At 38.4% G+C, this 26,258-nt stretch overlaps 1 protein-coding gene across 10 annotated transcripts in view; it reads right to left on the reverse strand.

The window, feature by feature from the left end:
* TRIM37 (tripartite motif containing 37) overlaps nucleotides 1-25,220 on the reverse strand; it is a 151,441-nt gene extending 126,221 nt beyond the window's left edge. For 4 of the 10 annotated variants that reach the window (XR_006411500.3, XM_026517456.4, XM_048223781.2 and 1 more), the window contains exons 1-8: nucleotides 24,755-25,218; nucleotides 22,720-22,821; nucleotides 11,324-11,364; nucleotides 9,153-9,269; nucleotides 5,354-5,441; nucleotides 3,511-3,633; nucleotides 1,982-2,105; nucleotides 951-1,018 (exon numbers count right to left, since the gene is read on the reverse strand). Coding sequence is in view for 9 of the 10 variants with exons in the window: in XM_026517456.4 (XP_026373241.1) it covers nucleotides 951-1,018; nucleotides 1,982-2,105; nucleotides 3,511-3,633; nucleotides 5,354-5,441; nucleotides 9,153-9,269; nucleotides 11,324-11,364; nucleotides 22,720-22,821; nucleotides 24,755-24,775 (684 nt within the window). In the remaining variant the exon portion in view is untranslated. Of the gene's footprint in view, nucleotides 1-950; nucleotides 1,019-1,981; nucleotides 2,106-3,510; nucleotides 3,634-5,353; nucleotides 5,442-9,152; nucleotides 9,270-11,323; nucleotides 11,365-22,719; nucleotides 22,822-24,754 lie in introns of all 10 variants that reach the window. The other 6 variants (XM_044390692.3, XM_048223791.2, XM_048223786.2 and 3 more) reach the window with 3 other exon arrangements.
* Between the last annotated feature and the right edge of the window lie 1,038 nt (nucleotides 25,221-26,258).

The following is a 26,258-nucleotide window of genomic DNA, read 5'->3' on the forward strand; positions in this document are numbered from 1 at the left end:
CTACTCAGTGGGGAGTCTGCTTTTCCCTCTTCCTCTGCCCCTCCCCCAACTTGCGCACTCTCTAATAAATAAATAAAATCTTTAAAAAAAAAGTAAATGGAAAGAAGTAAATGGAATCCCCAGGATGATAATTAAAATAATCATCTGAGGAAAGAGCTATGTATTAGGCAAAGAGAGGAATTCAAGAATTCCAAAACCAAAAATAAGACAGATTAATATGTCAAATATTATGTAACGCTATACACTTTATTCGTTCCCTATGTACTTCATCCCCACCTACCCCATTCTTCTTCTTCTTTTTTTTTTTTTTTAAGATTATATTTATTTATTTATTTTTGTCAGAGAGAGAGCACAAGCAGGGGAAGGGGAAGGCAGCGGGGAGCCCGACACGGGACTCGATCCCAGGACCCTGAGATCATTACCTGAGCCGAAGGCAGACACTTAACCAATTGAGTCACCCAGGCATCTTCCCACCTACCCCATTCTATGAGGGCAGACGTTTTTGCCATTTTGTCCACTGCTGTGTTCTGAACATCTAAAAAAATGCCAGTTATATATTTGGTACTTAATAAAAACTTCCTTAACAAATAAAAATGTTAATTTTACCATAGGAATCACTACACAATTGGCAACATTCTATCTCAAAGTCACGACTTAAGTCACAATGTTAGAAGATTTTTATCTTTTATAGATTCACAGATTTCTATGGGCTATTCCCCATAAAAAATAATTGCATTCTTACAAAACAGAGTATATCTTATTAATTTTATCTTGTTCCTAAACATGATGAAGAAAACATGAAAAGAATCAGCTGATTCCTATTTCATAAAAATTTCTAATATAGCACATAGATCTCCCAATCTTCTGGTCTTACATAATTCTGTTCAAAAAAATAATCTTTTTAAAGCCTGTGGATAGACTTGATTTCATTATATTTATTATTTCATCACCTGGTGCTCTACCTCCTGAAGTAAGGATTCCAAGAGCTCTGTTTCTTGTGTTAGAGATGTCTTCTGACCTATTGAAAAACACAAACACCAACACTCAGGCTCACTACTGGTTAAGAATGAAATTAACTTTCATTGAACATAGTCAATAATAAGGAATCAACTTCAACTAAACAGAACTTCACTACAGCTACCCTAAAAAATTTTCCAGAGCTTTAAAAGGCTCAATCTAATATTGCAGTAGCTTTGACAAGGGGATTTCAGAATCAACACTAACTACAATTTTAGACAAATTCCAATTCAGGTCTATTAAATTCATCTAGGAATACACAATGAAAATATATCCTGTAAGGAAATTAATGTTATTATTTCTTCCAAAGAAATATAAATATCTAAAAAAGTACATTTTTTACTCAATCACCTCTTCTGAAGTAACACTTCCCCAGAATTTAACTGTGGCTTGAAAAGAGGAATATAGTAAGTTGGCCAGATGTTACATTACATGTCAGCAAACGGTATGTTCTTTAAACATAAGAATCTGTTTAGAAAGAGAGAGCGAGAAAGAAAGAAAGAAAGAAAGAAAGAAAGAAAGAAAGAAAGAAAGAAAGAAAGAAAGAAAAGAAAGGAAAGAAAGAGAAAGAAAGAAAAGACCACACAAAAATAGTCTCAAGAAGCCGGAAAAACACAGGAAAAGGGAATTATTATTACGGAATTACTATAGAGAAGGAAGAAACTGCGTTACATGTTGGGAAAAAAAAAAAAAGATGATGACAAGGCAGGCATGCCTGCCAAATCAGGCCATTTTCTTTGGAAATCACTAAAGAGCTAGAAGCATACATACCCATGAGATTAGCAGAAGTTATATCGATTATGTGGAATGTTATTTGATACAGAGGAACATTTAATAGGTGAAACTTCTTTGAAAGCTATCTTTTCCTAGCCTCTAACAACTCACCAAATTTTACTCTTTCAAGGCTGAAACTCAAGGAGGCTCAAAGCCCTACATTATTCCAACAGCGTAGGAAAACACTCACCCATTAGTGTTATGAGCTTATTCTTCAACTGTGTGTCTAACCGTGCAATCATCATCTCCACTGCATTCCTGATTTCCCGAACACGCTCATCTTTGGCATTTCGAACAGCTTCTACATTTCTTTCCTAGAAGATAAACAGGTTAAAAAAAAAAAAAATTGAAGAGTTTTTAAAACAGAAGCAAACAGACATTAGTGCAATCACTGCAATTATTCTTAAAGTCAGTTGATTTCCTCTTTAAAAGCTGCAACCCAATAATACTTTTTAATTGTTTATATGTCACAGGAAACTCACTGCTTTAAAAAACTGTGCACTACGAATCAGGAACAAAATCCTTAAATGTAAACAAAGCATAATAAAGTACATGCTCTTTTAACAGTGAAAGATATGTAATTAAAAAATATTGGTTAGATAACATATACAAAACACATCCTCAAAGCCCCAGTCATATCTCTGTCAGAAAACCACTACTCAAAAATAAAAGAGTATACTGATGCCAGGTTCACATCATGCAAAACCCTAAAACAAATGAAAAATTTCAAAACCCGTATCTACTCTAGTTTACAAAGTTTTAAATTTTTTCAGAAGAAAAAAACCCAAGATTTTCAAAGATTGCACAGTACATTGCAGATTTCATAAAGCATATCACCAAAAATAGAAAGCAATCTTTTCTATACTTATTATAAATACAAGCAGTGAGAATTTCTATGTTACAACACTCTCCCTAAAGACCAAATTATGCTGCCAAGAGAAAATAACAGGAAATTTAGGTGAAGTCCAAAAAGAAGCCATTCAACTTGTTTATATTCCAAAATTACTTTGTAGGTAGCATACATGCAACTCAGAAACATTACTTTTTGTATAAGAAATGTTACAAAACAATGGTTTGAGTCTTGACTCCTGAAAGGGTAAAATTAAGACATCTTAAGTTACGGATGGTCCTCAAACCTCACTAGTTACAGCTATCATTCTGGCAACTTTAAACAAAATATATTCCAAAAGTATATTCAGTACTTAAATGTTTGAAACTTATCACATTTCCCCATATAAATAATATTATAAATGGCAAACACCTCACCAAAGCTGTTTGACCCATAAAGTATCTGAAGAGGAGGGTATTAAATATTACTCTTTCAATTCTGTAGAGTTCTAATTCAAAACATCAGAAATAGTTCATTCACTGGTAGCAAAAACACTCCCAAAAGCTGAGGGTCCAAAGAATGAATGATTTAATGACTTTATAAAAGTCAATATTGATAATTACTAACTCTCTATCAAACAGCCTTATTTAACACATTCATTTTCTATTTCTGCATAAGAAAAGGCATTTCTCTGGCTCCAAATGTGGAACAGGCCAGCGGTGTGGATACAAATTTTCAGCTAGTCTGAAGTTGGTGAAACTGCCTATAAATATATCTTACCAGATTTTCAAATCTTGATTTCAATGTAATTGATTTATAGTATAAAAAGAACATACATTACATAGGCTAGACTACACAATGGATAATGATCTTTCAGTAAGCAGTCTTACCACTTCTTGAACTAAGCTGATCAGTTCCATGAGACGCCGACGAAGTTTGGCTACCTCTTCGTTCACTTTAGTAACATGCTGCTCATAAATTTCTGCCAAAGGTTTAAAGGTATGTCCACCATGCTATTTAAATTAATAAGAATAGTTTTAGAACATTTTCTTTTACCTCAACCATTTATACTTCTTTATTAAAACTCCATGGATGCTAATAAACTGGTAAATATTTTCAAATGAATTTCTTTTGGCTGTCTTTACTTTGTTAAAATCAACAAGAGCTTTCCTAAAATCACTTGGCCCATATATGAAATCCTTAAAGAGTGCAGATAAAGAACTTTAGCAAAAACATTTATACTTATCTAGAACTCTGTACTCATTAGAAAGAACCAAAATCTTTAACCACGGCTTAAACCATCTGACACAACTTTATTTGCCACTCTCTTCTTGGTCAGCACTAGCCTTTTTCATGTTCTCAAAGTTCTTTTCACTAGGCCTTTGCAAAATTAACTCTTTCTTGGGTGCATGGGTGGCTCAGTTGGTTGAGCATTCAACTCTTGATTTCAGCTCGGGTCATGATCTTGGGGTCATGATATCAAAACCCGCATCGGGCTCTGTGCTCAGTATGGGGTCTGCTTGGTATTCTCTCTCCCTCTCCCACTCGTGCTGTCTCTCTCTCTAAAATGAACAAATAAATCTGGAAGGAAGGAAGAAAGGCAGGGAGGGAGGGAAAAACTGTTAACAGGCAAGTTCTTACTAGAACTGTCTTGTTCAACCAAAGCACCCAACCATGATCTCTAAGATAAAAAAGATATAGATTTTTGCATATCCATTTAAATATGGAAAAGAATGTTTCCATTACTTCTTACTAAATCCATTTAAGCACGAAATTGTTTAATGTTTCCATTACTTCTTACTAAACCCATTTAAGCACTAAATTGTAAGAATTCAGTTTTTTCTACTCATCACCTTAGTTTTCACATCTTAACAGAAAACTCTCTACTCTACTTGGCTGAGCTCTACTCAACCAAGCTGCCTGTCATTCTCTCCCTAAAATATGCTGAAGCCCAAAGAATGATCAATTTTTTTTTTTAAGCAGGCTCCACACCCAGCAAGGAGTCCAACTCAGGGCCTGAGCTGAGATGGATGCTTAACCGACTGAGCTACCAGGCACCCAAGAATGATTAATTCTTACTGCTAACAGATACGTCTAGTTGTCTAGCAACTTCTGCTCCCTCTGTAACTAACTCTCCCCGCTAAGAACCTATTGTGTTTATTTTCAAGCCTATTTACATTAATCATACCTATAAGTATACAATTAAGTACTAATTAAACAAAAGATAAAACTGTGAAATAAAAAGCTGTTTCCAGGAACACTAACTTGGATGTTTTAGACTTGATAAAAGGTACGATGCCTTAAAAAACTACTTTTGAATTAGAATGGAAAAAGGAAAAAAAAACAACCATAAGGATCCAGATGTTTGCATTCATATTGTTTCACAAATATCTAAAGTTGTTGTTCCATTTTAAAGAAACCCAAACTGGAAATTGCGGCCAGGACATCAGATCAATTGGCCTTTAATCAAAGATAAGACTTTGATCCTACAACAAAAGATTTGGAAATGAATATACATTTTATATGTTTTCAATTAAAGTAATATATTTATGTAAGAGGTGCACATTCCACATCAACATCTCCCACAAAGTTAGGCTGTTGTATGATACCTTCTGCTATAAATCAGATGCATTTAAATTTCATTCTATAAGCAGAGTAAAATAATATTATTTTCTATCTAAATCAAACAAGTATTTCTAGTTAAAAGTAATATGCTGAATTTTTTCTGCTCACCATTCCTCCCCAAAGTGCACACTGATGGCAGATACACTTCTTACAAGTCCAGCAAAATACACTAAGTTTTTCATGGTGATTTTCACATCTATATATCATGAAAAGAAAATATAGTTTAAATTAAATAAATTAAAATTATAACATAATTACCTCAACAAATTCCTAAGTTTGGGAAATAGGTCAGTCAATTTTAAACGATTATATCTCAGGAAACAATATAAAATGCATTCTATGCTTCTATAAATTAAGCTAAAAAATCACATGTGGACACAAAATTTTTTTAAGTATTGTTTTCATTAATTTATAAAGACTTTACAATCATGAAAAATGCAGACTAATTTCTAAAGAAAATATAAATATAACATCATTTTCTAGCATCACTATAGATAAGTTCTTTCTTACTACATTTTGAGCAAATCACATGAGCCTATACCTACACGAACATGTGTGCATATACAAAAAATTTGCCCAACATGTGGTCAATGCTAACAATAATCAAGACACATGCAATTGTATAATGTAATACCATATCCTCATAAGAAGTGAACAACTCAATTTTAAAAAATGAGGTTCCCCTTAAAATGGATATCCACATGTAAAACATGAATTTGGACCTGGTTACGAACCAAACTACATCCTTCCCAATTCCTATGTTGAAGCCCTAATGTAAATGTATTTGGAGATAAGGTCTTTAAGGAGATAATGAAGGTTAAATGAGGTCATAAGGGTGGTACCCTAACCCAACAAAAGTGGTCTGCCCAAGAAGAGAAAGGTACCAGAAGTGTGCACAGAGAAAAGGCCCTGTGAGGACACAGCAAGGAACAGCCCTAATCCAAGTCAAAGAGAAAGGCCTCACCAGAAACCAACCCTCATAATACCTTGACCTTAAACTTTCAGCCCCAAAACCATGAGAAAATAGATTTGTTATGTAAGCCACCCAGTCTGTGGTATTGCTATGACAGCCCTAGCAGACAAACACCTTTAGCTTTTATCACATGCAAAATTTAACTCAAAGTAGGTCAAAGACCTAATCAAAGATAAGACTTTGATCCTACAACAAAAGATTTGCAAATGAATAGACATTTTATATGTTTTCATATGACGTAATTCTTAGAAGAAAACACAGGAGAAAAGCTTTATGATATTGGATTCAAAATTATTTCTTAAACATGACACCAAAAGCACATGCAACAGAGACAAAAATAAATAAACTGAACTACATCAAAATTTAAAACTGGGGGTGCCTGGATGGCACAGTCAGTTAAGCATCCAACTCTTGGTTTTGGCTTAGGTCGTGATCTCATGTTGGGCTCTAAGCTCAGTGGGGCGTCTGCATGAGGTTCCCTCTCCCTTTCCCTCTGCCCTTCTCACTTGTGTGCTCCCTCTCTACAACACATAAATAAATCTTAAAAAAAATTAAAACTTCTGTACATCAAAGGACACAATAAAGTGAAAAGGCAGTCTATGGAGTAAGATACTGTATTTGCAAATCATATATCTGATAAGGAGCTAATATCCAAAATATATAAAGAACTCCCACAACTCAACAACAGAAAAACAACCAAACCCCCCCCCAAAACCCGATTAAAATATGGGCGAAGGACTTAACACTTTTCTCCAAAGATGTACAAATAACCAATAAGCATTATGAAAAATGTTCAATATCCAAATCATCAGATAAATGCAAATCAAAACCACAAGATATTTCCTCATACCCATTAGGATGGCTACCATCAAAAAAATTAAACAAGTGTTGGCAAAAATGCGGAGAAATTGGAATCCTGTACACTGCTGGTGGGAATGTAACATGGTACAGCTGTCACAGAAAACAGTATGGAAGTTCTTCAAAATATTTAAAACAGAATTCCATATAATCCAGCAGTATCACTGCCAGGTATATATCCAAAAAAGGGGTGCCTGGCTGGCTCAGCCAGTAGAGTGTGCAACTCTTTTTTTTTCTTTTTTTTAAAGATTTTATTTATTTATTTGACAGAGAGAGTGAGAGAGCACAAGCAGGGGGAACAGCAGAGGGAGGGGGAGAAGCAGGCTCCCTACCGAGCAGGGAGCCCAACGAAGGGGCTCGATCCCAGGACCCCGGGATCATGACCTGAGCCAAAGGCAGACACTTAACCATCTTAGCCACCCAGGCGCCCCAGAGTGTGCAACTCTTGATCTTGAGCTCCACATTGTGGTGTAGAGATTACTTAAAAATCTTAAAAAGAAAAAGAAAAGAAAAAAGAAAAAAAGAAAGAAAAAGAAAAAATTGAAGGCAAGGGCTAGGAAAGATCATAGCAGTATCGTTCAAACAGCCCAAAAGTGGAAGCAATCCAAATGTCCACCAACAGATGAATGGATAAACAAAATGTGATACATATACATGATGGATTATTAATCAGCCTTAAAAAAGGAATGAAATTCTGATATAAACTACATTATGTAAAGTCAAGGAAGACAGTAGCAAAAAAACAAAATTGTATGATTTTACTTACATGAGTAATCCAGAGTAGTCAAACTCATAGAAACAGAAAGTGAAATGGTGGTTGCCAGGGTTGGTGGAAGGAGAAATGGGGAATTATTATTTAATGGGTAGAGAGTTTCAGATTTGCAAGATGAAAAAGTTCTGGGGACTAGTATACAATGTAAATATATTTAACACTGCTGAACTGTAAGCTTAAAAACGGTTAAGAAGTAAATTTTAGGGGCTCCTGAGTGGCTCAGTCAGTTAAGCGTCTGCCTTCGGCTCAAGTCATGATCCCAGGGTCCTGGGATGGAGCCCAGCATTGGGCTCCCTGCTCGGCGGGGAGTCTGCTTCTCTCTCTCACTCTCCCTCTGTGCTCTCTCAAATAAACAAATAAAACTTTTAAAAAAGAAAAAAAAAAAAGAGACACACTGTTGCATTTCTTAAAAAGCTTCTCACTAGGGGAACTTAGGTGGCTCAGTTGGTTGGGTGTCCCAACTCTTCATTTCAGCTCAGGTCATGATCTCAGGGTTGTGAAACTGCCAGACTGTGTTATGCTCCTTGCTCAGTGGGGAGTCTGCTTTTCTCCTTCTCCCTCTCCCTATGCCCCTCCCCCTGTGTGCTCTAATAAAATAAATAAATCTTTGGAAAAAAAAAGCTTCTCACTAATGAAGTACACTGAGCTTAAATACCTTAACAGGTCTACATTTTATATTTCTCATTTGTAAGTAATCTGAATACCAAAAGGAAATTAATAAAAGTGTAAAAAACCAGCATATTAGATACTACCTGGAAGCTCATTTAGCCTGATTTTCACACTACCAAATTTAGAACACAGCTTTTATAATATAGGAAATTTATCAGAACAATTCTTTATCAATGGCCTATATACACCTTCAGCAAATCGAGGGAAGATGAGCCAGCAGGCATCTAGCAGTTCCACTTCTTTTATGAGAAGTTCCCATAAAAGAAGCCAATCAAAAGTCAGAAGGGTTTTTCAAAATAGTGATACCCACACCATGCCGGAAGAAAAATACTTAAGTGTTGTTCACCTATAAAATGAAAAAGAAACTTTGAATAGTGTCATTAAAATAACATATGGTAGGGGCATCTGGGTGGCTCAATTGGTTGAGCACCTGCCTTTGGCTCAGGTCATGATCCTGGGGTCTTGGGATTGAGCCTGGAGTCCAGCTCCCTGCTCAGCAGGGAGCCTGCTTCTCCCTCTCCCACTCCCCCGGCTTGTGCTTTCTGTCAAATAAATAAATAAAATGTTTAAAAAAAAAAAAACATAACATATGGCAACATCTATCAAATACTTGAACAAAGAAACTGAAGGCATACTTGTCCTTTTCATTTTCTTCATGTTTGGTGAGACTGCAGAGTTGGAGAGTATCAAGCTGCTGTGTTACTTCTTCTGCCCAACGACAGTTTACTAGTTCTCGTAGCTGGAGTGGAGCACTGGAAAAAAAATATGTACATATATTCTGATTCAGGAATTTGAGACTATTCTTTAACATAAACACATCCCAAAGGTAATCATGTGAGATGATGAGTGTGTTAATTAAATCAACAGAGGGAAACTTTTCACGATGTATACATACATGTCAAATCACCACATTGTACACTTTAAATATCTTACAATTTTATTTGCCGACTATACCTGAAAATATTAAAAACACAATCACCATATAATCCAGCAATACCAAATCTGGGTATATATCCAAAAAAACCGAAGGCAGGTCTAGAAAAGATGTCACCCATGATCATAGCAATATTCACAATAAGCTCAAAAGTGGAAGCTATCCAAATGTCCATCAACTGATGAATGGATAAACAAAATGTGATACATATACATGATGGAATATTAATCAGCCTTAAGAAGGAATGAAACTCTGACATATGCTACAACACGCATAAACCTTGAGGACATTATACAGAGTGAACGAGAGGATAGTCACAAAAAAAGAAATTATCCAATAAACCCATTCCTCAAAACAGAGCTAACAATCATATTCATACCATATTACTATTAAAATAATAGCAGACTCAATGAAAAGTATGGTTTGCAACTTATTTTTACCTTAATAGGTTATTTACAAAAAAAAAAATTCAGATTACAGATTGAATTCTCAATTCCTCAGTCTAAATTATACTGTCCGAAATGATAGCCACCAGACACATGTGACTATTTAAAACTCAAAAATTAATTAAAATTAAATAAGAATAAAATTTCATTAAAGTCACACTAGACAAATTTCAAGTGCTCAATTGCCATAGGTACCTAGAATTGGACAGCAAAGCTATAGAATATTTCCATCATTACAGAAAGTTCTATTTGATAGTGCTGATTTTCTTAAAAGTTAATATGAAAAAGTAAACAATACATGATGAAAATGGGCAATCAAATGAGGTGAAGAGGTAGATAGTATAAGAAAAAAGAAATACAGGTAGCTAAATGTTTCAAAAGATGCTCAGTATCAATCATTTTTTAAAAAGCATATTCAAAACAAAATGCCTTTTTCATTTAATCGAATGACTAAAAAGACTAATAATAATCAGTATTGGCAAGACTGTGAGAAAAAGGCAATTTTGTATCTATTATTAGGAATGTAAAATGGCAAAAACCTTTCTTTCAATGTAATCTTGCATCATTATATGAAAAAACCAAAAGTAGAAACCACCTAACTGTCTCTGAATGTAAGCATAAATAAATCAACATATCGTCAGAGTGGATTATTATGCACACTTCTTTGAAAATGACACATATGTACATATCATCAAGGAAAGCCCCACATATTTTACATGAAAAAAAACCTCCAAAATAGTATTATATCATTTGTGTGTTTTAAGAAAAAAATGTATATGTATACATATCAGTATACTCCTAGAAAAATGTCTAGAAAAATAGATATGAAATCTAACCATTTCTTTTGAAAGTGTTATTTAATGAAAAGATCAGGCAGGGAGTATCAGAAATAGAAGACTTTTTATTTTATTTATCTGTATTAATTAGAAAACTTCAGTATCAGGGACAGCTCAGTCGGTTAAGCATCCGACTATTGATTTCAGCTCAGGTCATGATCTCAGGGTCATGGTTTGAGCCCTGTGTTCAGCTCACGCTGGGTGTGGAGCCTGCTTAAGATTCTCTTTCTCCCTCTACCCTCCCCCCCCCCAGCTCATGCAGGTCCATGCTCTCAAATAAATCTTTAAAAAAAGAAAATTCTCTCCCCCATCTCCCTTTACTCTCCCCCCCTAAAAAAATAGAAAACTTTTAAATTTTAATTATAAAAAGTTGTTACACAATGTTTCTCTAAAAGAAGGTAAACAATGTATTCCATTCTACATAATTCTGAGACAGATAAATTAGTTTGCATTTCTTTATCTAGACAGATTGCTTATTTTCTTTTCAACTATATTCACAAAGAGGAGAAATGTGGTAGGATGCAGAACAACTCTAATCCCATCACCTTACTATTTTCCAAATTCACAAATAATCAGAGCGAAGCACTTACCGGCAATGAGGACACTGAGCTCTCTGCTCTGTCAGCCAGCGCTAAGGAGGCAAAAAATTAGATTTTGATTTTAGAAACATCATTACTTTAATTTGTACATACTGAATACTTACATACCAAATTTAATGAGTTTAACTCTCTAGTGCCTGTATTAATTATAAAGGACTTATAGAAATAGCAAGCAATCAATCTACTATCTCCTTCTCATTATCATCATGACGGGGACAAATTTTCAAAGGGACAGAACTCATTCCAAAATAGTTAAGAAGCTATTTTCTCATAGGAAAGAAAGTGATCCTAAGACAATCTGGATTCCACAAGGAAGTTGCAGATAATCTTCACAAAAACAATGATACAGTAACCACCACTCTAAAAATAAACCAGTGATGATTTACTTCTAACTAACCTCTCATAAAATCCCTGAGAAAGTCTAAGATGATATTAAACTCCTTTCTGAAAAGTTAACTAATTTTGAAGAATATATAATATTGATATATAAATTAGACCTAAAATACGAATAAGCAATACAAAACTTAATGTCTTAAAAGAGTTCTATAGTTCAGTAATATGTGCATAATTTGGTTTCTTCACAGTTATAAAAAGCTTTTATAAGAGAACAATATCTCTACTAAGCTTCAAATTTTAATTTAATCATTTGAATTATTACTGGATAGGGAACAGTTTTATATCATACACAAAGGAGATACTAAAATTTTCTGAATACGTTTCCAAAAATAATATCTTCCCGGTTAAATATTAAATGTTTTACTGACTAGTAAATGTTTCAAGGTAAGTATCTATAATCCCATACCTATATACTCGCCATGGCTGTTATTTCTATTTATCCCTTTCTACTTCTATAAAAGAACATAAGCTTTCAAAGTTAAATAATTAACTCAGAAATGAAACTCCCAAGGAAACCTTAAAGGATTATAAAAGATAAAACATAATAAAGAAAAGGGTACTTCATAGCAAAGAATATATAAAGCTGGAAGAAAAAGGAAATAGATACAAAAGGATTTCTCTGTTCTTAATAACCTTGAAGATCATTTCTTTGGTCCCTCAGCAAACATAAGATTTGGGTCGGGTTTCGTCCTCTCAAACAATGCTCTGCTAAATCCATAGTACCCTTTTCAGCCCACACCCCTCTAGTGTCATCTTCTACCTCAATCTAGGGGACCCTAACAAGGTTAAGCCTTTAGGTATATTTCCTTTCTGCGCCCAGGATATTCTTCAACACCTCTCTTCAACTATATTATCCCTACTCATCCTTTAGATTTCAGTTTATACATCACTTCCTCCAGAAAGTTTGCCCTGACGCTCTACATAACAACCTGTACTTCTCCCTTCACTGTGCTTATAACACTTTATTACACTGACTTATTTGTTGGGTCTCCTCTGCCCTACTATACTATAAGCTCTACAAAAGTTGGGACTGGGGCATCTGGGTGGCTCAGTCGGTTAAGCATCCGACTCTTGATTTCAGCCCAGGTCATGATCTCAGGGATGTGAGATGGAGCCCCATGTCAGGCTCTGCGCTCAGTGTGGTGTCTACTTGAGATTCTCCCCCATCCCTCCCTTTCTGCCCCTTCCCCGCCCCCACCACTGGTACGTGAGCTCTCTAAAATAAATAAAATCTTAAAAAAAAAAAAAAAAAAAGGTTGGGAGTGACAGGGAGTGAACAGTCCATATTTTTATTTTTTATTGGGGGGAGAGAGTGTTTCTTTTAGTAACCAGAATCATGCTGTATGCATCGTTCTCTGACGTGTTTGTTGGAGATGAATTAGTGTCACTATTTGGGTTGCTTCATTCTGCTCTTATAATTATGCCCACTTGAGCATAGGAGCTGGAATTTGAGGGGAAGAGAATCAGTTTGAATCCTTGTCATTCTGAGGTGAAGGTGTGTTGGACTTGCATTAAGTAGGTGGCAGGCAGTGCATGCTGACTCAGGCAGAAGGGCAGTTGGACTGTGGATTTGGGACCCACAGGCCGATGGCATCATGTGTGATAGGAACGTGGCTGGTTTTGCTCCTGGTCATGAATTCATTTAACTTTTTTCTGGGGAACTCTACTTTTCCTTCTATTCCGAAAGAAAGCCCTACTGGATAGAGTACTCTTGGCTGCAGATTTTTTCCTTTTAGCATTTTGAATATATCATGCAGCTCCCTTCTGGCCTACAAAGTTTCTGCTGAAAAATCCACTGATAGCCTTATGGGGTTTCCCTTGTATGTAATGCTTTCCTTTCTCTTGCTGCTTTTAAAATTCTCTCTTCATCACTACTTTTGGCCATCTTGTTGACTTTGTGCCTTGATGCAGAGCTCTTCGGATTGGTTCTGTTGGGGGCTCTCTGTGCCTCCTGGATCTGGATTTCTCTTTCCTTCCCCAGATTCAGGAAGTCTTCAGTCATTAGTTCTTCAAATAAATCTTTTGCCTCCTTTTCTCTCTCTTCTCTTTATGTGATCCCTATCATGCGAGTGTCATGCCTGACAGTGCCTTCAGCCATTATTTCTTCAAATAAATCTTATGCCTCATTTTCTCTCTCTTTATGTGATCCCTATCATGCGACTGTTACGCTTGACAGTGTCGCTTAGTTCCCTGGGTCTATTCTCAGTTTGTGTATATTTTTCCCCTTCTCCCCTTGCTCAGCTTGATTACTTTCCATTACTCTGTTCTCCAGGTTGCTGATCCATTCTTTCACTTCCTCTTGCTTGCTATTTATTCCAGTTGGTCTATTTTTAATTTCATTTAGTGAGTTCTTTATCTCTAATTGGTTCTTTTTTAGGTTTCCTATCTCTTTGTAGAGGGTCTCATGGAGGTCCTCCACTCCTTTGTCAATTCTAGCGAGTATCTTTATGAGCATTATTTTAAATTCACTCTCAGACATATTACTTATTCCATTTGGTTTAGGTCTCTTGCTATGATTTTGTTCATTTGGGACATATTCCTCTGTCTCCTCATTTTGTCTATTACTGTGTCCATTTCTATGTGTTAGAAAAGTCAGCTATGTCTCCCACACTTAAAAGCAGTGGCTTTATGAAGAGGCACTGTAGTGCCCCACAGTGCAATGTCTCCTCTTCACCAGAAAATGGTGCTTCAAGGGTGTCTCCTATATGTGTTGCTACAGGGGTGTCCTACTGTTGTGGCCGAGCTCTGTTTGCCTTCAGTCCAGCCTACAATGGCTCTCCACCTGTTGTGGGCAGAGTCTGGTGCCTGTAGTGTTAGTGGGCCAGTCTGGGGCTGCCTTGGGCTTGAGTTGAGTAAGACCAGGTGTTTGCCAGAGATGAAGTAGCAACAAACTGCAGGGCACTTTCCCTGTGTTGTCCCCTGACAAGCTTTTATTGGTGGGGGGGCCTGCAGTCAGACCAAGTGCCTCCCCAACCCACTGCTGGGGTTGCAGTCAGACTGGTATGTGGTTATCGTCCCCTCTCCCTGAAGCAGGACTCACTTTGGAGTGGTGCTGGCCCTTGTCTGGGCTGCTTGAACACAGCCAGGCTTGTGGCACTGCTCTGATGGGATCTTGCCAAGAGCTAATCGAAGGGGATGGATCCTCTTTGCTGTGGCGTCTTGTGTACATCCAGCTGCGGGAGAGTCTGTTCTGCAAATCCTCAGATCGCCCTGTGGGTTATTTATGCCAATGTGGGTGTTGTCTAGGTGGCCAGCTATAAAAGGTGAGCTCAGGATCCTCCTATTCCGCGATATTCCCAGCAGTCTCTGTACTAATTTTTAAATATGCCTCTCCATTCCAGTCAAACCAGGCTTATTGCTGCACTATACACCACTCTTGGCATACTTCTGTATTTGCTAATATGTCCCTCCCTCCATGTGCTGTCCCATGGGAATGTCCACTAATTACGTCCACAAAACTTTCCTACCTATCCCAGGTTAGTGATCTTTCCCATCTCTGAATACTTGTGGCATTTTTACCCTATACTCCATAATCTAACTTAATCACAAAACAAATATGGTAATTTTAATACTTTGGGAAAACCAGTATTTCTCCCAAACCAAAACCAAAGGTAAGAACCAGTGATACAATATTAATGTACAAGGATTACTGAAGAAAATATTATAGTATAGCAATGCCCCATATTCAATTTAAGAATTTCTCTCCTTAAAATGGAAGAATCACAAGCTTTAGACAATATTCAGAACTGAGTCTGACTCCCAGCTCTGGCACTTAAAGGCTACATGACACCAGACATGTGACTGACCTCAAGTTTACTCACACGCAACAAGAGAATCAACATACCTACTCTGCAAAATTGTGCTAGGGAAATTCTCAACAACAGCCTAGCAAACTGAATTCAACAGTATATTAAAAAAACTAGATAGCATGACCAAGTAGGAGTTACTCCTGGAATGCAAGGATAGTTCAACATACAAAAAAATCATTCAACAGAATACATCACATTAATAAAATGAAGGAATAAACCCCTACGATCATCTCAATTGATACAGAAAAGGCCTCTAACAAAATCCGATATCCTTTCATGACAAAAACACTCAAGAAAAAGGAAAAGAAGAGAATTTCCTCAACTTGATAAAGTCCATACATAAAAAATCCAGAGTGAATATCATACTCAATAGTCAAACAATAAAAATTTTTTCCTTAAGATCAGGAAAAAGACAAGGATGCCCATTTTCACCATTTCTATCCAACACAATACTGAAAATTTCACCAAGCGCAATTAAGAAATAAAAAGCATCCCAACTAGAAAACTAAAATTATTTGTTTGCAATGACATAATCTTGTCAGTAGAAAACCACAAGAGAACTGTTAAAGCTAATAAGCAAATTCACCAAAGTTGTAGAACACAAAATCAACATTTAAAAAAACCACTTACATTTCTATAAGCTAGCAATGAAGAATTCAAAGAGTAAATTAAGAAAACACATCCACAACATCAAAAAAACAAAAAAAAAAAGGTAAAATACCTAGGTATAAATTAAACCAAGGAGTTGGAAGATTTATACATGGAAAACTACAAACACCACCGAAAGAAATGAAAGAAGTCCTAAATAAATGGAAAGACATCCTACGTTCATGCATTGGAAGATTTAATATTGTTAAACTGACAATGCCACCCAAAGCAATCTACAGAATCAACATAATTCCTATCAAAATCCCAATGATGCTTTTTACAGAAGTAGAAAAACCCATTCTAAAATTCAAATGGAATCTTAAGGGACTCCCAAATAGCCAAAACTATCCTGAAAACGATCATGTACACCTAAAACTTTATTTCAATCATATCTCAATTAAATATATATATATAACTCATATTTCCTGATTTGAAAATTTACTACAAAGCTACAGTAATAAAATAGTAGGTTACTGGGGTGGCTGGATGGCTCAGTGAGTTATGTGTCTCACCCCTGATTTCAGACTGAGTCATGATTTCGGGATCATGAGATCGAACCCCACAACAGGCTCTGTGCTCAGCAGGGAGTCTGTCTGAGATTCTGTTTCTCCCTCTCCCTCTAACCCTCACCCTACTCACATGCTCTCTCTCAAATAAAAATAAATAAATCTTTAAAAAAAGTGTTCATAGCAGTTTTCTGTATAAATGCCAAAAACTAGAAGCAACCCTATGTCCATCAACAAGTGAATGGATAAACAAATTATGGCATATGCATACAACAGGCTGCTACTACTCAGCAATAAAAAGGAATACTATTGATCCACACAACAAAGATAGATCTCTAAATAATTTTGTTGAATGAAAAAATCCAGACACATGAGAGAACATACTGTAAGATTCCATTCATGTAAAGTCAAAAAAATGGGACACTTGGGTGGCTCAGTCTGTTAAGTCTGTGCCTTCAGCTCAGGCATGATCCCAGGGTCCTGGGACAGAGTCCTGCATCAGGCTCCTTGCTCACCAGGGAGGCTGCTTCTCCCTTTGCCTGCCGCTCCCCCTACTTGTGCTCGCTGACTCTCTGACAAATAAAATCTTAAAAGAAAAAGTCCAAAAAATGCAAACTTACCTACAGTGACAGAAAACAGTGGTTTTCTGGGAATAAGAGAAGTAGAGGGAGGGATTATCAAGAGGTTCAAAGAAACTACTGGGGATTACAGACAGATATGTTCACCACCTTGATTGTAGTGATGGTTTCTCAAGTACATACATTTGCCAAAATTTACCAAACTGTACACTTTAAATATGTGCAGTTTATTATATGTCACTTTTACCTAATTTTTTAAAACTGCAAAGTTAAAAAGAAAGTCAATAATTATAGGCGATCATAAAATGCTACCAAAGCTGAAAATCAAGAAGGGGTAAAAATAAACAAACCACTGGCTAAGAAATATGGAGGCAAAAAAATGGGAGAAAATACAAAAATAAGAACAGGTAATGAAAAAGACTCAGGGCACCTGGGTGGCTCAGTTAGTTAAGCATCTGCCTTCGGCCAAGGTCATGATCCCAGGGTCCTGGGATCGAGTCCCACATTGGGCTCCCAGCTCAGCAGTGAGTCAGCTTCACCTCCCTGCTCCTGCTCTCTCTCAGATAACTAAATAAAATCTTTAAAAAAAAAAAAAAGAAAGAAAGAAAATCAACTGAGAGTAACTGGAAGGATGAAGGAGACCTAGCCTGAAAATATAGCCAATGTTCCCACCTTTTGGTCTATGTGTATGGAAGTACTAGAGAGTCATGGGTAGAGGACTGGCCTGGGAGTGAGTCCCGTGTCTTGGTATGTCACCAACTCCCACGTGACTTTGGACAAGTCTATTCATGGGTCTAGACCTTACTCTGTTTTATTCAACGACACAAGTATCTGGTCTGTCATGGATGAATTTCCATGGTCAAATGAACAGAGATGGCATGGAAAAGAGAGAAAGGAAAGGCATATAATAAACAATATTACAATTTGGTTGTGTGGAGTGTCCAAGCTCAAGGACTTTGCTCCTGTAATTACCCACCGTCTCGCCAGCATCATTAATTATTCTCTCTCTACTCAATCAGTCACAATGAGATATAAACCTAGACCCACTGCCTTTTTTTCCCCTTTATTACAAAATTCTGAGAATTTTTATACTTGCTGTCTCATTTGCCTCCCACTCCCTACCATCAAGCTTTTGTCCTAATCGTTCCACTGAAACTACTCATCAAGATTACCAATGACCTACACATTCTCAAATACAATGGTCAATTCCCACGCTAGAACCATAAGATACAGTTAACCTACTCCTCTTTGAGACAGGTTTTTCACTTGAATTCTGTGATGCTTCAGTTATGACTCCTTGTTATCCATTGCTGAATCCTCCTCCACCTGACCTCTAAATGTTGAGTGCCCCAGAGTTCAGACCTAAAAAATCTTTTCCCCAGGAGGTAATCTGGTGATCGCATCAGGTGCCAAAATACTATCTATATGCTAATAATTATCTCTAAATCCCCTTCCTCAACTCCAGATTCTTATTTCCAACTGCCAACATCTCCAGTTAGATGTATAATAACCCCCTCCCAAAATAAATCAAACCTGACATATTTAAAAACAAAACTTAGAGGCACCTCGGTGGCTCAGCTGGTTAAGCATCTGCCTTTGGCTCAGTACATGATCCCAGGGTCCTGGGATCAAGCCCCACGTCGGGCTCCCTGCTCAGTAGATATTCTGCTTCTCCCTCTCCCTCTGCCCCTCCCCTCTGCTTGTGCACTCCTGCACTCTCTCTCAAATAAAATCTTAAAAAATAAAAATAAAAACTTGTACATCTATAGCCTATCCAATCTGTCTTCCCCAAATTTCTTCTATCTCAGAATAACAGAAAACCATTAATTCATCCAAATGCTGTATAAAACTTTCCTCATATCCCATCTTTAAGCAAATCCTTTGGCTCTACCTTCAAAACTTATCCAGAATTGCCCTATTTTTCACCACCACCACTGTTACCATTCTAGTCTAAATCACCATTCACCCTTCACTAATAAAGCACATACCAACTGGTCTCCTCACTTCCTCTCCCCCCTGCCTGCAGTCCACTTTCTACACCACAGCCAAAGTGATACTTTTTAAACATTAATTACTTCGTATCATTCAAAAGCTTTCAATGGCTACCATCACAGTTAAAATAAAATCCAAGGTCTTTACCAAGGCTCCAAGTTACATCTCCAAACTCATCTCCTTTCCCTCTCCCTCTGTTCACTCTGCTGTAGCCAACTGGCTTCTTTGCTATTTCTCTCAGTGCCTTTGCCTCTTCTGACTTCTCTGTCTGGGACTTTTCTTCCCCCAGATATTCACATCATTCCCACATTTCATTCTGGTCTCTGCTCAAATATCATCTCCTCAGAGACCTTCCCAGACCACTCTATCTAAAATAACTAACAACCTGCCTGTATCCTCCTCAAAGTCCCCACTCTATACCTTACTCAGTTTCATTTTTCTTCATAGCACTTACTGGTATCTAACATATGTCTATTTACCTTTTTGTCTATAAACCAACTATTGAATAAGTCAACTTCCTGGAAGTCAATGCTTAACTCCAAGTAGGGATGTAATTAATATTTATTGAATGAACAAATACATGAATCGTACATTCAGGAACCAAGAAAGCTTTAGAAAGAAAGATTAGAACCAGATTATCCAAGTGATCTGAATATAAAGCTAATATTTTAAGGGATTAAGGTAATGAATCTGAGGCTTCTGAGAAGGAAAAAAAAACAATGACATTACTAGAAAACATAAATATGGCAGCAGGATATAAAATGAACCAGAGAGAGAAAAGACTCAAGATAGATTAAAAGGTAACTATAATTATCTAAACATGAGATAATAAATGTCTGTATTTCTCTACGAGGATGGTAATAATAGAAATGGATAGGTACTGGGACACCTGGGTGGCTCAATCAGTTAAGTGTCTGCCTTTGGCTAAGGTCATGATCCCAGGGTCCTGGGATCGAGCCCTGCATCAGGCTCCCTGCTCAGCCAGGAGTCTGCTTCTCCCTCTGCCCCTCCCCCTGCTCGTGCTCTCTTGCTCACTCTCTCTCAAATAAAACCTTAAAAAAAAAAAAAAAAAGATAGGTAGGACAGATACAAGTGACAGCAGGAGATATAACTGACAAAACTTAAAAATCAGTGGTGTAAAAGTTTTCAAGTTTGAGTGACTGGCAGAACAGAACAAAAAGAAGGCAAAAAGAATTTGAAAAAACAGGATTTGATCTGGAACAACATTCAAGATACTGGAGGGTCAATGCCGAAGAAATTGATTCAAAAGCCATACACACAGAATTCATAGTTAAACCTGCAAGAATAAATCAAATTTCCCAAAGTAGATGAAATTTTCCCAAACACTTCTAAGTATAGGATGCCAGCAGCAATATTTAAAAAATATATGGCTTTAAGGAGCAGAAGGATGGAGAAACAAAGAATCAATAAGGTTTAAGGTAATATCCACAGGGCATCCATACACTGGACCTTCATCAAAACAGCTGAGTCCAGACACAGACTCTACCACTTAATTAACTACGGTGACAGAGGCCAATTACCTAATTTCCATAGTTTCAGTTTCACTGTTTATAAAACAAATAATGACAGGTTAGTTGCTATTTTTTTTTAAAGATTTATTTATTTATTTGACAGAGACAGCCAGCGAGAGAGGGAACACAAGCAGGGGGAGTGGGAGAGGAAGAAGCAGGCTTCTCCTAGAGGAGAAGCCTGATGTGGGGCTCGATCCCAGATCGCTGGGATCACGCCCTGAGCCGAAGGCAGACGCCCAAAACTGTGCCACCCAGGCGCCCCAGGTTAGTTGCTATTTTAACAATAAAAGTTTAACACCTTACAAGTGGATCGTACTTTACAGTATCTTTTTATTTTATTTTATTTTATTTATTTATTTGACAGAGAGGCAGAGAGAGAGGGAACACAAGCAGGAGGAGCGGGAGAGGGAGAAGCAGGCTGAGCAGGGAGCCCAATGCAGGGCTCGGGAGCTGAGCAGGGAGCCCGATGCGGGGCTCGATCCCAGAATGCCGGGATCATGACCTGAGCCTAAGGCAGATGCTTAAGGACTGAGCCACCCAGGTGCCCCTACTTTACAGTTTCTAAATTACCTTTCAACTTATCTCATTTAATGCCACCACCAACTTATCTCATTTAATGCTACCACCATCCTGTGAGGTAAATCTTGTTACCTCATTCTATGACTGAGGAAACAAGGCTAATAAAGACTGAGTTTCTCAGTTTATGAGTGGGAGAACTAGGATGATATGTAAACCTAGGTTTTCTGCACATAGTGTGGTATCAAAGAAGACAGGCTCTAGAGCCAAACTTCCTGGATTCAAATCCAGCTCTGTTATTTGCTAGCTGTGTGACTGGAAGCAAATGATTTAAGTCTTCCAGATATTACTCTTGACAAAGGGATATTTATCTTCCTTAGGCAGGAATAAGGAACCACAGAGAAATTTTGAGGTGAAAAGCATGTTAGATGGCTCTGATGTTCTCAGTAAAGGACATAACCTACTAAGAGTAATGTGGGCAGGAAAGGTTTCAACTGTGATCTACACATGTGCTATTGAATCCTCCGCCCCGCACCCCCTCTCCCCCGCAACACACCAAAATAAATTCTTCTGTTTTACATCTTAGGCTTCCTCACAATTTTGGTTGAGGGGCTCACCTACATTCAGTTTCAAATCCATTGGATTATATTAATCTCTAAAGTCTCTTGTATCTATAAGATTATAGGATTCTCATCTTAGCCTCTGAACCCATTACTAGCTTTTTCTTCATCATACCCATCAAACAGCATAAATTCTCCCTCCTCTGAGTCTCACAGAAGTTTGTTAGTGCCTCTTTATACACTATACCTTCTTCAATATCAACAGAGTCCATTCTCTCACTTAGATTTAAGCACCTTCAGGGCAAGCACTTCATCATTAACCTTAGAATTCCTCAACCCCAAATACAACGCAGGCAACCACTTTACAAGTACTTGTTAAATTATTTAATAATGTAAATATACTAAAATTACAGTGGGTTTTGGGGTGCCTGGGTGTTTCAGCCGGTTAAGCGACTGCCTTCATCTCAGGTCATAATCCCAGGGTCATGGGATTGAGCCCATATTGGGCTCCCTGCTCAGAGGGGAGTCTGCTTCTCCCTCTCCCTCTGCCCCTCTCCCTGCTTGTGTGCTCTCACTCACTCTGTCTCAAATAAATAAATAAATAAAGTCTTTAAAAAAATTACGGTGAGTTTTGATTTCTAGACATTTCATGGCAGTTATCACTTGATGATTATTCACCTCCATAGTACTAAGTAGTATATACTGATGGTCTCCCTATTAAGGAACATTCATTTAAGACATTTTTTAAAAAGGGCACGGAATGTAAAATATGAAAAAGATAAAGAAAATGGTTAATTTTCACAACATGTCATATATATTCTAAGAGCATGTAAAAAGAAATACAACTTACCCTGATACAGCTGAAACAACAAAGCTTAGAGCAATGAGGACACAGGCGTGCATCCCGCAATTTCTCCATACAAATGAAACATCGGAAAACCTCGGCAATGCTCTGAAAATAAAAGATGTAAGGTTCACCAGAATTAGATTACTGAATCAAAAGTAAAAAGCATGCTTAAAGTTATTCCCTCAACATTTACATTTATTTTGAGCTGTTATCATCTGTTCTAATAAATTCCACATTAGTACTTGGGTTGGTCAAGGTCCAGGGTGCCTCAAGACATCCCTTGGAAAAAGTGCTTTCTCTTTTCTAAGCTTCACAATGGTTAAGGAAAGGACATGAAATGCAAACACAGACTTATGCACAAATATTTCCACTAAGGCATAAATTATAATGCCAAGAATGCAGCTGTAGCCCAAATTTCAAAATATTAAATGACAGTTAACAACAAAAAAAATTAACATTTAACATAGATTATAAGTCTCTAGAAATACTTCTTGAATTATTTGATACAGAAAAAATGCTTATGATGTATAACAGTAAAAAAATAAAGGTGGGGGCACCTGGGTGGCTCAGTCTGTTAAGCTTCTGCCTTTGGCTCAGGTCATGATCCCAGAGTCCTGGGATCTAGCCCTGCACTAGGCTCCCTGCTCAGCCGGGAGCCTGCTTTTCCCTCTCCCTCCGCTCCCCCTTGCTTCTGTCTGCGCTCTCTCTCTCTCTCAAATAAATAAAATCTTAAAAAAAAAAAAAAAGAAAGAAAGAAAGAAAAGAAAAGGCGGACTATATGATTGAGTGAACAACATAAACTTTTTACTTGTCCTGCAATTTCCCCAAGGGGGGTGAATTGTTTTTAAAATTTGAAAAAAAACAAAAAAAGTTTAGAAAAGATACATATCCTAATGGTAGTATACTTTCACCAGGAGGGAAACTAATTCAGAATCCAGAAATCCGGGTTTCTGCCATGATGCTCCAACCAATTAGCTTATTTGAGCCTGAGATTCTGCCCCTATTGAGAATTTTAGTGGTAGCCCCATGAAGGCTTTGCGAAGAAGAAAAAATTAGGTAAATAGAAGAAACAGTGTTCTTTGCAAGCCTCAGATGAATCCATTTAGGAAGTAACTGACAAGAAAACAATTAAATGTAGGTTATTGTATATTTCCAGTTTATTTTTACCATACTCACATTTATTTTTACTACATCCCAAGAGAATTAAACGCTCCTAAACCAAGACGACGTTACAAAACCTTTATAACACTTTCGCACGAGGAATTAAGGAGAAAATTATTCATGAGTCTAATCATGACTCTGCAGAACAAGAAAGAACCTGTGAGATGCAGACGCTGGCGGGGGATGGACAATAACCACTCGTGAACTACTTTCAAGTACAGTGCCCAATAATATAGTTGCCGCTTACCAAGGAGCAAGGATTCAGTATCAAGAAGGTTCAAAATTTGACAATTATTAAATAATTACGTCCAACAAGCATTCTTTATGTTCCTGGCCTTTATGCAAATATCCCAACTACTTGAAATCACAACTCACAAGAGTCAATTATAAAAGAATAGTTTGTTCTGGAAAATCACAAATAGGTCAATAAAAGTATATCTTCGTTCAATTTAAGAAAGGCAGAAGTCTGCAAAAGGTACCGGTGGGAGGAAATGATTCCATTTGGAGGGAGTTCTGGATCCCCGCATGAACTCGCAAGAACGGGTAGCGAGCGCACCGCATGTCTAATGAATTTGCAGTTTTGCTCTGCCCAGGCTGTAGTTTGCAAAAACCCTCTGGGAATGAGTACTGGTGCCAAGACATCCAGAAAACGCCCGGAGACGCACCACCTGACTTCGGGAACGGTCAGAACACAAGGCACCTGGTGGGCTGCAGACCGAACACGGCGTCCTTCGCACTCAGCCAGCCTTCACCACAGCGGCAGCGTCGGGGTGGGGGTGCCCTACTAGAGGGAAGACTCAGGCAGGGTGCCCCAGATAAAGAACGCTCAGCGGGTGGCGGAGGGAAACTAACCACCACCCTTCTCAACCCGCCTCACCTCCACGCTCTGTTCATCCATTGCCTCCGGCTCTCGGCGGGGACGTCGCCAACCCGCGGAGTCTGTGGTCGGACCTACTGGGCGCCGGCCCGAGGTCTCCAGGTCAAATCGCCGACGAGAACAGCCCGGCGTCCACGTCAGGGGGCTCCGACGACCGCCCCACTTGCACGCCCCATCGCGTCGGGTTCGGCGCCAGCTACCCCCACTTCGCCATATTTATCCGCGCACCCGCCCTAGGGCGCAGTGGGAGAGGCGAGCGGTGGCCACAGCTCCTTCCTCACCGCTAAGCCGCCCGCCAGCAACCGCGAGGCAGCCTCGCACCACGTGACGCGGGCGCGCGCTTAGAGAACTGCGGCTAGAGGCCGGCGGCGCTGGTCTCCCGCGAAGAAAGTGCTGCAGGGAATTCGCAAACACCAACGGTAACCAGGGCAGCTGAAGGCGCGGCGGCTAGGGAAGGCGCGCTGCGCATGCGCGCAGGACGCAGCGTTAGGGGCGCGGAGTAGAGAGAGGCGGGCGCTGAGTTCCCGCGGTGCGGGGGCGCACACGAGATTTGGATGCTAGTTGCCGCAGGGCCGCGTGCCTTTGGCCCCAGTGTAGCGCAGGCGGCTGAGAGCTTGGCGCTTATGTCTGCGTTGCCCGAACGAAGATATACTTTTATTGACCCCCACTCCCCGGGAAGGGCAGCGCTCCACTGATCTCAAACTTTAGCGCGCCAAGGACTGGAACCACCTGAAGTGCTGGTGGCAAGCTGACTCCGCAGCCACACCCTTAGGTATTCAGACTCCGTGATTCTAGGGTGCTGTTCCACGAAATCAACGTCTTCGCTGATTTGGCCCGGTGGCTTGTGGCCCGCACCTTTGAGAAACCGTGGTGTATAGGATTCGTGGCTGGTGGTTCTTTCCCTGGAAGGAAGTCCAGGCTGTCAGGTTTTGAGCCGCCCCACTGACTCAAAGCTCCAGATTGTGAAGCTTAGAGCGGTATAGTTTCTCATCTCAGGGTTGGGAGAATGGAACCAAACTGTAGAGGTCAGATCCACACCACTCCACACTGCACCTCTTGCCGCTCGAGGTGAGCTGTCACTATGGGGCTACGGAAAGTGCAAGAAATGTGTTCAGCTTTCCTATGTTGGCGTCTTCTTTATACAATTTTCTGTCGTGGGAGGTCTAAAGATTACAGGAATTGAATGTGTGACAAAAAGGGCTTACATCAAATTCTTAATTTGTATTTAATTTTTCCTTTCTGATTTATTGCAAACTATTACACTTAACCCAATCTAGAGTGCATATGTAAGAAGAATCAACAATAACCTAGAAAGAAGTTCTTAAGTATCAAAGGATTTGGACTTTCTTATAGTGGGCAACAATTTCCTTTTTACTACGGGAGGCATGGACAGGAATGTAATTTAGTAAGATTAATCTGTGACTGAAAAGTTCTTTAACTAGACATTATTTATGGTCGTAATGTTTGCATGCCACCATTTGTACTAAAACGCCCTCAGTTGTAC

Source organism: Ursus arctos, unplaced genomic scaffold (genome assembly GCF_023065955.2).
Source record: "Ursus arctos isolate Adak ecotype North America unplaced genomic scaffold, UrsArc2.0 scaffold_24, whole genome shotgun sequence".
Lineage (NCBI taxonomy): Eukaryota > Metazoa > Chordata > Mammalia > Carnivora > Ursidae > Ursus > Ursus arctos.